General features: G+C 38.6%; 1 protein-coding gene across 1 annotated transcript in view; it reads left to right on the forward strand.

The window, feature by feature from the left end:
* The window catches only part of atf6 (activating transcription factor 6), a 40,298-nt gene that overhangs the window by 10,148 nt on the left and 16,313 nt on the right, over positions 1-13,837 (forward strand). The window contains exons 7-12 of the mRNA XM_018754164.2: positions 529-737; positions 8,047-8,232; positions 8,410-8,501; positions 9,612-9,731; positions 11,619-11,732; positions 12,184-12,277. Of these exons, the coding sequence (XP_018609680.2) occupies positions 529-737; positions 8,047-8,232; positions 8,410-8,501; positions 9,612-9,731; positions 11,619-11,732; positions 12,184-12,277 (815 nt within the window). The remainder of the gene's footprint in view (positions 1-528; positions 738-8,046; positions 8,233-8,409; positions 8,502-9,611; positions 9,732-11,618; positions 11,733-12,183; positions 12,278-13,837) is intronic.

Genomic DNA, 13,837 nt, shown 5'->3' on the forward strand with positions numbered 1-13,837 from the left:
TCTTGCTTTTGATCCAAATAAAGTTGCTCACAAAGCCAGCTCCTCCCAAGCAGTCTGAGACATGACATGCCTTCCATCACCATGGGGACCTCCCCTGGTCTCTTCACTCTGTCCTTTATCCCTGCTGCCTGAGCGGTGTCTCTACACTGAAAGAAAGGTCTCCAGCTGAACATGGTTTCATGGTTTCGCTGCAGACCCCTTTGTTTTGCTTTCTGTTGTGTGTTTTTTTTTTTTTTGTCGGCAGTAATTAAGTGAACAGAAATCACGTATATTCTTTGTTATCCCTCAGACTCATACATGCCCTCTTGCTTCAGCTTGAATCTGGTTGCACAGAATAATCATTGTTTCCAAACCACTGATAAACAAACTGTCTCAGTGGTTGTGAAGTAAAGTTGTTTTCTCTGTGGATCCTGAATGCTGTTGTAGGTTGTCTGATGCCTGTTTGATAATGCAGGACAGTGCATTCTGAGCTGTGGTCTCCTCTCTGGGTAATTACACCAGCTCTGACCGTGCTGTCTCTTCTTTCAGGACATCCAGTGATGCTGCCTCAGCCGACCCGCATGGTTCAGCTGCATCCTCAAGGAGTGACAACACAGACCACAACCTTGATACCAGACCAGGGGGTCCCATTTCCAGCAGTGGTCCAGGGCGCGCACACACAAACACTTGCAGGAACAAAGGCTTTCCATGCTGAATCATGCCTCCTCGCGGTGTCAACACAACACAATGATGCAAATGTAAGTTGTGGAAATGCAGGTCTCTACAAACTCTTTTTCTTAGGCTGAGAGCACGAAGCCCCAATCTGGACAGTGTGGACACTGGCGAGATAGGGTGTGGTTTTGTATGGTTTTTTTTAGGGGACACAGTCTGTGTTTTGCTTGGTTCAGTCCTTGTGTGACTAGGCAGTAGGGAGTTGTACATCTGCAGGGAAAGTCTTCCAGCTCTTCTTGTTTCAGAAAGGAAAAAAGTCGGGGTAGTCAGTCTGTCATTGTGAAACTTAACATCTGCAATATAATGTACCAGGAAACAGTTCACAGTTTTTTAGCCTCATGGAAAGCCCTCTTGCAAACACTGTTTTAGAGATTAATCAGATTCTTTAAGATAAATGAAAATTAGGCCTAGGCCTTTGAAGCTCTATGAATAGTGTCATGCTGGAACTCAGTTTAGAGGTTGTAGTCAGGTAAATATTCAAACAATGTGCTTAGTAAATATCTAACTGTGCCACTGCACCCCCTCTATAAATAACAGTATTTTTCAAAACCAAACTACAGATTAGTTTCCTTTCTCTAGGTTCCAGTCACCCACGCTGTCTCATAAAGGAAAAGGTTTTAAAAGCAGATAATGTTATAAATGCAGTTACACTCCAGTACAATGTGCAACTAATTCAGGTGCTGTTAGATAGTATGATCATCTGCCCTACCACCCACTCATCTGGTCTTCAGTTAATACCATTTATTGTTAATTGGAGACTTTAATTTATATATACATAAAAAATCGGGGTCAACGTAGTACCTGGTTGTGACATTTGGATTGGCATAATATATTAAGACTGCAGTTAAAATTGCATCAAGCAGCTCTGCGAGAGAGACAAGATGCAGTGTATTGTGGGAGCTATGTACCCACTCTCTGTTGCCATGTGGCACTTTGAGATCTGGCGTACATACAACATGTTTGGGTCCTCTGTTTTACACCATTGGGCTTTAAATGTCTAATTACAGGCACAGGCATAAAATAGTGATTAGAGGGCCTGTGCTTCTTCATACCAATTTTCAACTTATGAAACAAAAAAATTAGTATAATGAAATTTATTCAAAGCATGTCATCAAACAAAAAAAGGCGGTAATTCCAGGGTGTGCGTGTTTGTCGACCGTAATGGATGCGTTATTTAGTTGAATAATTGCAGCGACAGCAGAGCCATTATAAGGAAACATTTAGCTAATGGTTATTCAGGTACAGCTTCACATTCTAGCAGCAGTGCACAGTTTTTTAGGATTGCCCACAATAAACATGATGTGCTCATTGGATCCCTGCTTGGCTTATTGCTCATCCTTTGGAGAATTGATTAATTACAAAAAAGTGGGATTTACCTTGAAGCATAGTGTAAATGTTTTATATTATACTGAAATCATGATTTGAGAGTTATCGAGGTGTTCTAGTGATATTTGGAAACATTGGGGGTTTTGGGTCGACTGGGAATGCATTATTATTAAAATAAATTTACAAAGACTTTTGGTATCTAAAATTTCAATATCCGCACAGTTTTCAGGAACAGATTGATTTAGTAAACTGAAGCGTGCCTGTATTCATTTATGTGAATGTGACAATATAGCCTTTGTCTTCCTCAAGCCAGTCTGAGCATCATGGCAAGTTTGCTGTACAAAGTAATTTTTTAAGGTCATTATGTATCTGACCGTACATTAAATTTCTGCTCGCCATTATGCTAAAGATACACTTAAAGTAACTATAAAATAACAAATCCTTAATTTCTGCATTTGTTTATAATTTACTCAAGTTAAAGTAGAAGAAATATATAGTTATTTAATGAAAAAATCATTGTTCTTACCTCTATTCTAAATGTCAGCTTTAAAAATAAAAAAAAAAAAAAAGTCAGAAATGGAATGGTTAGGAAGCTTTTTATATACAGGTCTGTCTTTGGTAGTACAAGCACACCAAAATCTAAGAAATCTGAGGACACACCTGATTTTTCAAAAAAAAAAAAAAAAAAAAAGGCACTGCAGGCAGGAATCTGATTGGAAAAAGCATAGTTGACACAAACAATTCTGTAAAGCTTTGCAGACTCAATCAAATAAATGTTAATTATCTCTTACACTGCTTTTTACTTATGACATGAGACAATGTGATTTTGGGGTGGATTTAGGATCGGCATAAAACAAAGTGGAATTTTTTTCTGCATTTGAAATAATGTATTACATTTCCTTTTCTAGTTTGTTGATTTTTAGTCAGTTTTCAGGAATGAATTAGGACTGATTTATGGGGATTAAGTGTAATTCTTATTTTTCTCCTGTTTTCTGTCACCTCAAAAGTGGATAATCTGTCAGCATAGATTTATAACATTATTTTAGGATAACTAGAGAACTGCCCTATTCCTTTTGTGAAAATGTTGGTCAGATGAGTTTGAAAGAAATGTCCTTTCTTTGCATTTATGTTCATATAACTGGTATTCTGAAATCCGTATTGTATTTATGTGTTTTTACTAAGTTTTTTTTTAGTACCATATTAAGTAGCAACATAACTGCATCCATATATTAGTTGTAAAAATATTATTGTTATCAACTCAAAGCATATTTGGCATGTCAGTGTAGACTTTAGATGTATTAACAAAATCAAGTAAAAATAACATCACAAAGTCATTTTGCATTTCACTGCTTAAGCTCTTTTATAAAATGTATCTGTAAATGTTGACTACTTGTTCATCTGCATCCAACCTGCTTAAAAACACAATGAAGCTTATTTTGGTTATCTTATCTAAATTGTAGTTCGTGTGCGTAGGTATATAAATGGAGCTGATTGTTGTTTGAACTTGTGTTCATAGCTGCCTTCTCAGTACTTGCACTGAGTCCTCCTTGGTGGATTTACGTGAAATGCTGGCATATCCTGTCATGTGAATGAGTGCAGGCTGCAGATTAGATCATTTCCCATTTAAGGGTTTAAAGTGACTTTAGTGTGCCTGTGTAATCCACTCATTTCCCACCTGTAAAGCTGGTGCATTTTGTATTCTTCTACTGTTTTTTTTATTTATTTATTTATTTATTTTTCCCTTTTACTTCTGATACCGACACTCTTATGTGTTGGATTGAAAACACCCTAAAATGAGACCAGTGACTGACTAGTAGCTGGCATGTTGTATTGAAGGTGACGTGATCCTGGTAAAATGAAACAAAGCCATGTTAAAGCAATGAGGAGCATGTATTTACATCTGATGCTTTAACTGCAACTTGAGCTTGAGTGACTTGCTTAGATCATAGTAACCCCTCACAACTGAGGCAACAGCTGTTTGTGTAGGCAGTGTGCTTTGTTGCTAAGCTCTTTAAATTCTCGTCCTTCCTCTACCTTTCCTCTATTCTGTCCTATTAACGGACATGTACCTTTGCGTTTGGGTCCAGCTAAAATGCTCTCATAATTACATGGCTAATGGAGGTCGTACTGAAGGTATGCTCATTTAGGAGGAATGCAGCAGGATCATGCAGTATTCATCACTGCCTTTGAAGGCAATCATTTGGTCTTCTGTTGGTCTTTCAGTTGCAGCAGTTCTTATTTGCCAATAATCAAAAATATCCCTGACACATTATTTATATTTTTACTGCAACGTTTTTTTTTTTTTTTTTTTTTGACTATCAAAGGAATGCTTGAGACCTTTTCCATATTTTCATGTGGTCTTTGTGTTGCTAAAGGAAATACAAGGGGTTTAGTATCTGCTGTGGTTACAAAGACTGGTACTGCCTCTTTATTTAATTGTGTAAATTAAGATGGGAGAATATGTAAAGCCTTGATGACTCCATCCCAGATCCAGTGTCCTACTATTTTAATTCCACCTGGACCCAGAAACCCCATTGAGTGACAGTGGTGGGCTTATTTTTTCAGCTGCTTGTGTCCCACTAATGGTCTTGAATAAAATGCCTTAACAGGAGGAACTTGAACCTGTCCCTCAATTTCAGGCTTCACTGCAAGTACCGTTGAGACTGTTTACGCAGAACTTGAATTCAACTCGGATTTAGCATCTAGACGAATTGGTGTTTTAAAACATATATGAGGATCGTAGATACAATATGGTTTGAGTCTGTGGGTTGGTGGAAAATGTTTGGTTTCTTTTGTGTTGTGAATTTAAGGACTACTGCTGAGTTTGCAGTACCTAGCTAGTGCTCTTCAAAAAAAAAAAAAAATCTCAAAATGTGGCAGTTTTTTCACTTTTAGTTACCCGCTGTCTTGGAAATGGCATTTAAGCAATGGATTGGGAAGCATGAAGCAGTTGAATTCAGAATATGTGATTGCATCCAGGGTAGGCTGCTTCATTTGAATATCAAATGTTTTTATTTCCCAATCAAAATATTAACTAATTTGATTATTGAATCCTTATCTCTTACATTTCTTTATTTAGCTCACGCTTTTCTCCAAAGTGGAATGTGAAGGTTACAGTTATCACAAGCTTACAAATACTTACCCATTTATACAGCTGGGTAATTTTACCAGAGCAGTTTACAGTAAGTACCTTGCTCATGGGTACTATAGCCAGAGGTGGGGATCAAACCTGTGACCTTTGGATCCAAAGGCAGTAGCTCTCACCACTTTGCTACCAGCTGTCTCTTCTGGACTCACTTCACCCATGACCTCTTCAGTTCATGTAGAGTATAAGTGTTCATGGCCCATAAGGTATACGTGTTCGTGATCATGCTCGGATCAATCCTTTACAGGGCCACTCCTGCACTGTAACGTAAATGTTTATATGTAGCTCAAAAAAAAAAAAAACTACTAGGAAGGTGATTAGGAATCGGTAGTATTCTGGTAAAGTTTTATGCAGCTCCTTGTGCGATGAACATTGGTGCATATGGTGAAGGAAACTAACTGTACTTAAGTCACATCTGCAGCTATGTCTCTTTCTCCTAAGGTAATGCACAAATTGTATTTCCTATGAGATGTAGATCACTTTGGAGAAAAGTGTCTGCTAAATGAATAAATGTAAATGTAGTGCTAGTAGTGTTGAACACTGCAGTATGGACTGTTAGGCAGTTCCAAGCTATAGCAGATGAAAGATTTGCTTTAGCAAGGAGCTGGTAACCCAAGATATTCTGTGAAATGAATACAGTGGCCTTCAAACGGGATGAAAAGCACACACATCTCTGCCTATTTTTATGAGATTTTTCTGTTTAAGGGACTTAGTTGAGCTTTATGTGCGCTGCTTCTGCTTGTGTTGCTGAATCATACAATGGTAGATACACTACACAAAGCTACTTACAACTATCTACCCATCCCTACAGCAGATCAAGGCAACCTGCACAGTCACACACTAGGCGCAGTTTAGAGACACCAATTCACCTGCAAGCCATCTTTGGACTGTGGGAGGAAACCAATGCAAATGGAGGGTACTTCCAAACTCCACACTGAGCCAGGTTCAAATCTCCTTTACAGTTAACCAGCTGTACATTATGCCTGAGCTTTGTGTCCCTGTCTCAGGTATGTCACAGAGGATATGGGCTAATCTGCTGGCGCCGTAGTGCCTTGTGTGATGCTCTGTGCAGCTGCACTTTTGCCTCTGCACGCAGCCTTTTTTTAATTTAAAAACAAAACTTGGTTGACCCTATTTAGACCATCTTATAGTGGGGTGGGATGTTTTTTTTTGCTGTTATTGCGCAAGGTGCCACTTTTCCATTGTGGGCCTTTAAACCTCTCGAGTCTGGTAACTAAACAGTCTACATGTTCCCAGGACCTCAGAGTGGCAGGGCTCCCAGAAAGAAAAGGTTGCTTGGGAAACGGAATAAAACATTGTGGTACGAATCCAAATAACTTAATCACCAAAGCTATTAGACGTTATAGACCCTTGTTCCAGAGCCTACCCTTGTAAAATGGGCAAGGACAAGACAAGAGAAGTGTTTGAGTGCTCTAAATGGAGTTGTTCAGTTTGTTAATGTGTTCACACAGGGTTTTCCTGTAGTAAAACCAGTCTTACTATCTTAACAAAATTCATTATTATCTTCATTAGAAAACTGAATTCCCTCTGCAACCAAGATATATATTTTTTAACATAACCATCTCAGTTTAGTTTTTCATGTCGTCTTCTTCATTTTAAACAAATGTTTGACAAGAATAATTAAGATTCATCAAAATATCTTGCTGTACCTTGCGTTAAATGTCTGTTTCCAGTTTATGGCAACATTATTTATTTTATTTTTTTTGCAATTTTTGGAATATTTCTGGAAATAAGGAAAGCATGCTGTAAAAATAAAGTATTGTACATACAATATAGATGAAATCTCAATGTCAGCAGGCAAAAGATAAGTAGAACATGACTTTATTTTCATGGTTCAGATTTCTAAATGTTGTTTCACTGGTGTTTTGTGCCAGATCTCAAGTCTGGTTTATTGTCTCTGGCTGCTTAACAATGTTGTACTTACAGGAATTGTTCTAGTTCTCTACAGGACCCTAGCAGCTGATGACCAACAATGTGTTGTGTTTTATCTGAAATTATATTTATTTATTAACCAGTATTAACCAAAGTGTTTTTGATTGACAGTACTTTTGTACAGCTCTTTGGTCTTCATCAGTTTAGCTTAACTTCATTATATGTTTATTTGTGCATTCATCAGTTATCAGTATCTGCTTGTTCAATGTAGGGTCAATGGCGGTCTGAAACCTACTTGGAAAGCACAGGGCATGAGGCAGGGTACACCCTGAATGGGATACCAGTCTATCTTAGAGCAGTCAGACAAACATGACTTGATTTAAATACATTATAAGGATTATATAAGGCGAGATTCTTGGTGGAATTTGCTGAAAACATTGGAAATGGAAAAATTGTATTGGATTGCTTACCAGAGAGCAGTGAGACACATGCTGAAGTGATTATTATGTCACATACACTCCTGGAATGTTGGTCTGTGGTTTTATATCACTCTTTCCACTGTGGCGGCTGCACCTGTTGAGAAGGTGCAGCTGGGCCTGCTGCTGCTGTGGGATGGGAGCGGTTCCAGGGTGCCTTTAATTGCTCTCTTGCTGAATCTGTATCAGCTGACAACTACAGTGTCACATACATTCTTCCCTAGATGGTCAGTGTTCCTCTGCTCGTTTTGTGTCATTGCTGATGGCTACACTGCTGGATATGTTTCTTATGCTTGTGAAAAAAATAGGTTCTTCCCAAGCTTCATATTTTTGATTTGTTGATTGTGTTTTTTATCGACGTTTACATAATTTATACATTTCCTGGCCTTTGTTGAAATCCAAAGTGTTCTATGTAGAGAAACAAAACCCACTGTTTTAGCCAGTATGCCCAATGTGTGTATTAACCTGTGATGTTGGTTTCTGCCGTTCCACCAGCCAGATGTCTTCAGAAGACAGCAGAGAATGATTAAGAACCGCGAGTCTGCATCTCTGTCACGGAAGAAGAAGAAGGAATACCTCCTGATGTTGGAGGCCAGACTCAAGGTGGCATTGTTGGAAAATGAGAAGCTGAAGAATGAGAATGGCTCCCTTAAGAAACAGCTTGACGGTCTGTTAACTGAGGTGAGAATCCTGACCATGGTTGGTTTTGACACCTGAATGTGCAATGCTTTTGAGAAATATATTTTTCTTTCTTTATTTTCTTTAAAGGCAGCCGGGTTTTGAAATGACTGAAAAATACATTATAAATAAATGTGTAATTGTAGCAGTCTAACAGTTTTATTGTCCTTCGTTTTCTAGAATAAGGTTCTGAAAGCCACTGGCCCCAGAAGGCGAAAAGTGTGTCTCCTTGGCGTCTTGCTGTTTCTTATGTTGACATTTGGTCCGATGAGGTAAGCAAGTGTTTGAAATGAAGAGTTCTGACTCTTGATGGATCACACCAGAAAGCTAATTGTGAACACAGTGTGGAAGTTGCTGTGCTACATTTCTAAATATCCATTTGTAGTATTATAAGGCTGTCAGTGTGACCACAGAATCTTTATTATGGAAGAAATAAAATAAATTGTGTAGTTCTTGCATTTTTATGTATTATAATTGGTTCTTCACAGGTTTTTTTTTTTTATTAAAAAAAACTTTAAAGTTTTTAAATTGCCCTCTGATCAGCAAATCTGTCATATTTGCGAACCACAGAATGGTATGTGTTGTTCCTCCTCTCATAATTGCCCTGCTCATAATTAGTCCTTCCACTGGCATTTGTGGTTTTTGGGAGCATGGCCAGTGTTTGAATGCAATTGTTTGCCCGAAATGTTGTAATCAGTGCTTTGTAATTTTTTTTAGGAAAAATAGGCTGTCTCAAATGAAGTATATTTGCTGAGTCGCTAAGAAAGGAAAATGGTACTTTTCAAGGTCTCTTTGAAGTGCCTTTGTGTTACATGATCCATTTTTCTAGTTTTCCTGCAAAAGTATTCAAAATTTTTGGTAACCAGAAAAGATTTCTGTTTTGTGCTGTTGATATACATCCTCTATTCCTTCCCCTCCTTAGCTGTTTTGTCTGCTCAGTCAAATTCAGTATGCTTTACTGTCTGGCATTACAGTCAATCTCACGTTACCAAAGGTGATGCTTTTTTAATTCCAAGATAGAAAATATTGTCTTGGATGTCTGTCTGTTACAGACTTTTAAAAGTGAGTTTCTGATTTACGGGTAAAGTATTAAATGGCTTTTACAGTGCTCAGAATTAAAATGGGTTTACTTGTGTCTGTTACCTGCATTCACATGTGTACACATTTACTTGCTCTTTGACGTGTTTGTAAGGTAAATCACAATGTCGTCGGATACGTAAATGCAGAAGTGAGACGTGTTCATAAGCGCCAAGGTGCCGTCATTTGTGTCTTTGTCCTGTCTTTCACCATCACAATTCCTTAAATGTGTCTGTCACTTTTGAGACAAAATTGATACCTGGAAGATGCTGTGTGTAACTGACCCATATATTATTCATCTCAAGGCTTTTTGAAGGAGATTCCAGCTCTAGACTCTCAGCTGTGACCACTTATAGCAGTAGGCATCTGTTAAGCTTTTCTCCCCGTGAAATGGCTGAAAGCATCAGTCCCCAAAACCCTGAGAGGTAAGTGCTGCATTCTAAACATCTGGTGTGGCTAAGAAGGGACTATGATTATCATATCATCCCAGCCCTAGTCTGGTTTGAGTAACAAAATCACCTGGCTTTTACAGGTGTGATTTGTTAATTTATTTGGCCAGTTTCCAGTCAGCAGAAGACAGCACTTTATGCCAAGCTGACAACTTTAATTAATCAGTTAAATTCCAGAATAAAATGAAAACCTTTAGAGCCTGCAGCATTCATGGCACTTCACTGCCTCTTTATTTACTTTTGTCCAGGAGAATTTCCTTTTGACTCCAAACCAGACAGTCCTTTCTGTTTAATTTCTATGGGAGGGTCAGAATTGTATTTTGATAAAATAGTTCTTATTTGCCTTTTTGGAAAAGATTCACTTTCAGTATTCTTTAAACTGTTTAGCATGTTTCAGCATTTTGAAATGTGCTGTAACACCCAAAATGAAGAACTAAATTGATTTCCTTAAACCCTTTTTTTGGTTAAGTCACCCCTTAAATATTCTGATTTCAGTTTCATGTGTTCTATTTCATCTCTGGAATAATGACAAATGACAAGTCACTTGATTCGGTTTGGAAAAGTGTTAGATTACGTATGGACTCAACCAGATGGATGGTTATGTAACGCTGTCCACTTATGTGTCATTTCCACCCATTTTACATTTTGGCTTTTGTAATCTTAAGGAACAGTTTGTACATTTGGAGAACTTGACTCTGAGCAGTTAGTGTGTCATTCAAACTGCAATACATTTTGAAATGACTTTTGGCTGGATTTTGGGCTTGCAGGTAGCTAGACTGTAAGAGTCAAGATGAGCTGCAGGTTTTTGTCATCTATATATATTTACATAACTCCACTGCTGTAGACTGCAGAGGTCCTGGCTGAAGTAACTCCTTATTCTGGTGAACTGTAAAAAATATTGTACAGATGTGCAGACATCACAGATCAATTCATGGGTGTTTGTGAGTTATGCAAAAGAGAAAACAATGGTGAGAAATGAGGACATGACATTTTCAGTGTCCCCGTAGCTATCACTTATTTCTCATTGATTCTGCTGATTTAACAAAACATCAGCTTGAGTACGGACAAGTGGTTTCGGGCATCGTATGTGATTTACAGTTTAAATGGTGATAGTGTTTGCCAATCCTTTAGCCAGTTACACCTCTTTAATTCATATATTTAGGCTCAAGTTGGTCACCTTTAATCTTATTTGCTATGCTTGGTGTCTGTTTTACTTTTTCTGTCGATCCCAGACTGTATGGTGTGGTTTTTAAGGGCACAAGGTTTTCTTAAATTGTCAAAAGTACATTTAAATGTAAATCATTGCAGAAGAATTTGCTTAATGTTCCCGCTGTGCTATTGAGAATATGACATATAGTTGTCACTGAGATGATGGTGCAAATTCAGATTCATTTAATCTTTGTTGGCTTTGTTATATGTAGTAGAGCACAAGATTTTGTGCTTCCAACTTCTGAGTTAATTTTTCTAACAAAGTCCAGATCCTGCATGAGTAAATGCCTGCTTTATTATAATCAGGTTTGCTTGTTGGAAAAAATTGTCTCACAAAGCTCATAGCATTGTATTTGAATATGAATGCCCTCAGAGAGTGGGCTCTGTCCTCCTGCACCGGGTTTGTGTTGGCCGTACAGCCCACAGAGGGAGTGTCAAGTCTGGATTGTTGAGGAGCGCTGTTTGCTCATTGCCACCATTGTAGTCTGTGACAAAAATAATAAAGAAAAGCACCCTTTGTAATCACTTCCACATAATGAACAGGTCAGTCTGCTAAGCAGGACAGCAAAGATTAATGCAATGTTTGTCTCAGATGTGACAGATGAAGGTGATTCACGAAAAGTGGATGAGCTTTCTTCTTTTTTCTCTTCCTAGGCAAAGGGACTCTGCTTCAGAGGAAAAGGCACTAATGGTTATAAAGCGGGACCCTCTTTTCTTCAGACCTGTGCCACCCTGTCAGCCACCAATCAACAGAACCAAGTCAATAAAGTTAGTGTCAAGTTTACTCATTCTCTCCTCTCTGTGGGCACATTTGACCCACTGTTTCTGTTCTTTTCTTTTCTCATCAGACTAGACACTCCCCAGGCACAACAGCCTACCAGTTTTCATGCATGGTACATAAAACAATCCCCTTGCTTTTCATGACAGCAGTCATAGTCATTAGTCATTTTTGGTTCTTTCCACAGAGACTTCCTTATTATTTCATTGTAACATCAGCTCTACTATAATTTTTTTTCCATTTTAACCTTTTCAATATGAATCCTTTTTATTGACCAATTTGTGAATGTTTTTGATCTAGAATACTCCCTTTGCCACGGTCAAACCTGCAGATGTGCTTTTATTTGGAGATGAAAACTCAAGTGTTCCCTTACAGGGCTTAAATTATATTTAATCATATTTTTTCAAATTCATTGTTGATTTTGATTTATTTCTTCTAAAGAATGGCTCATGAACTTCGTGGTTGGGTCCATCGTCATGAAGTTGAGAGGACAAAGTCCAGGAGGATGAACAACAGCCTGCTCAAAAATGTTGAGGTATGTTGGATATCCCTGTGGATTGAAATGGTTTGGATCAATCTGAGGCGCAAGTCATTGGCAATCAGAGCTCGTTGTTGTTGTGACCAACTACCTGCCACTCTTATGCATCTGTCATCTCTTGGTTTTATTCTTTTGGAAAAGTGTGTCTTTATGTAGTAATAGATTGTTCGTAACAATATGATCCCTTCAAATGGAAGTTTGAAGAAAGTAAATACTGCAGAGCAGAATGTCATTTTGCTTAGCAGCATAGGCAAGGAGAGCTTTCCATGACACTGAATGCAGTTTGACTCACTGTGGGGATGTAAACGTTCCGATGGAGGTGTCATGAGCTTCAGAACTTTTGCTGCTTATTTGCCTTTCATTCTTTGTCTCAAAGCCGTCAGGATGTGATGCTCACCAGTTGTAACTTCTGAACTTGCTGGAATACCTTCAGAGTACTTTAGTTGAGAAGATTTGTCAGAGCTCTTTGATCTATGGTCAGTTTCAAATGTGTACCTTCTCTAATGAACCTGATGAAGACTGTTTGTTTGGGCCGGGTAGCTGTTTTAAGAAAAAAACTCAATTTATCACTGATGTCTTTCCAGAAATGACTTGGTTCTTTACATCAGTTTTGTAGTAATTGTGTAATTTTTTCCTCCAATTTGCTTTTTCAGTAGCCATTGTTCTGTACAGCTGATCAAATTTACGTTCCATATCTTTCCTTAGTAGCACACGTCAGGTTGATGGCATGTAGGATAAACGAAAAACAGAATCAGCCTGTTTGTAATAAGTTTGTCCAAAATGGGTCTTCGTTGTCCATTTCAGCATATCTTTTTGCAAATGTATTGCAGCCCAAGCATCACCAATGAAAAGGAGTCAACAAGGATTACTTTTTGTATTCGTCAGCTTTATTCCCAGACTTTGATGTGGTTTATAGTTGAGCACTGAAGCTACCTTCTTCTTTGTCGGAGGGGGCATTTAGGAAATAATGCACCTGGGAAGTGATAATTTAGTCCCACATTATGCTGGTTTTTCGTTCAGGTCTGAAATGCTTCAAACAGTAATGAATTAGAATAACAGTGCGTCATTAGGATGGTGTGTAGTTTGGCAGCTAAAGCCCTGAACTTTTGACCAAGTCTACTTTTGTGCTCTTCAGCCAGGTATTAGCATACCTGATTGATTCTTTTTCATATATTAATTATGTTGGTTTTTTCCCTGTGTTAAATACAATTTAGGGGGCGTGGTGACGCAGCGGGCTTGGCTGAGTCCTGCTCTCTGGCGGGTCTGGGGTTTGAGTCCCGCTTGAAGCGCCTTGTGACGGACTGTCATCCCGTCCTGGGTGTGTCCCCCTCCCCCTCCAGCCTTACTCCCTGTGTTGCCGGGTTAGGCTCCGGCTCGCCGTGACCCTGCTCGGGACAAGCAGCTTCAGCCAGTATGTGTGTAAATACAATTTTAAACTGTGTTCATGCACAGTTGGAGCAAACTGGTACAATACTGGACAGGTCGGATATTGTATTGACTTGTAAGCCACCACACATGCTGAGTGCAGTAATCCACTTGATCTCCACAATAGGTTAT

This window comes from Scleropages formosus, chromosome 9 (assembly GCF_900964775.1).
Source record: "Scleropages formosus chromosome 9, fSclFor1.1, whole genome shotgun sequence".
In the NCBI taxonomy this organism is placed as follows: Eukaryota; Metazoa; Chordata; class Actinopteri; order Osteoglossiformes; family Osteoglossidae; genus Scleropages; species Scleropages formosus.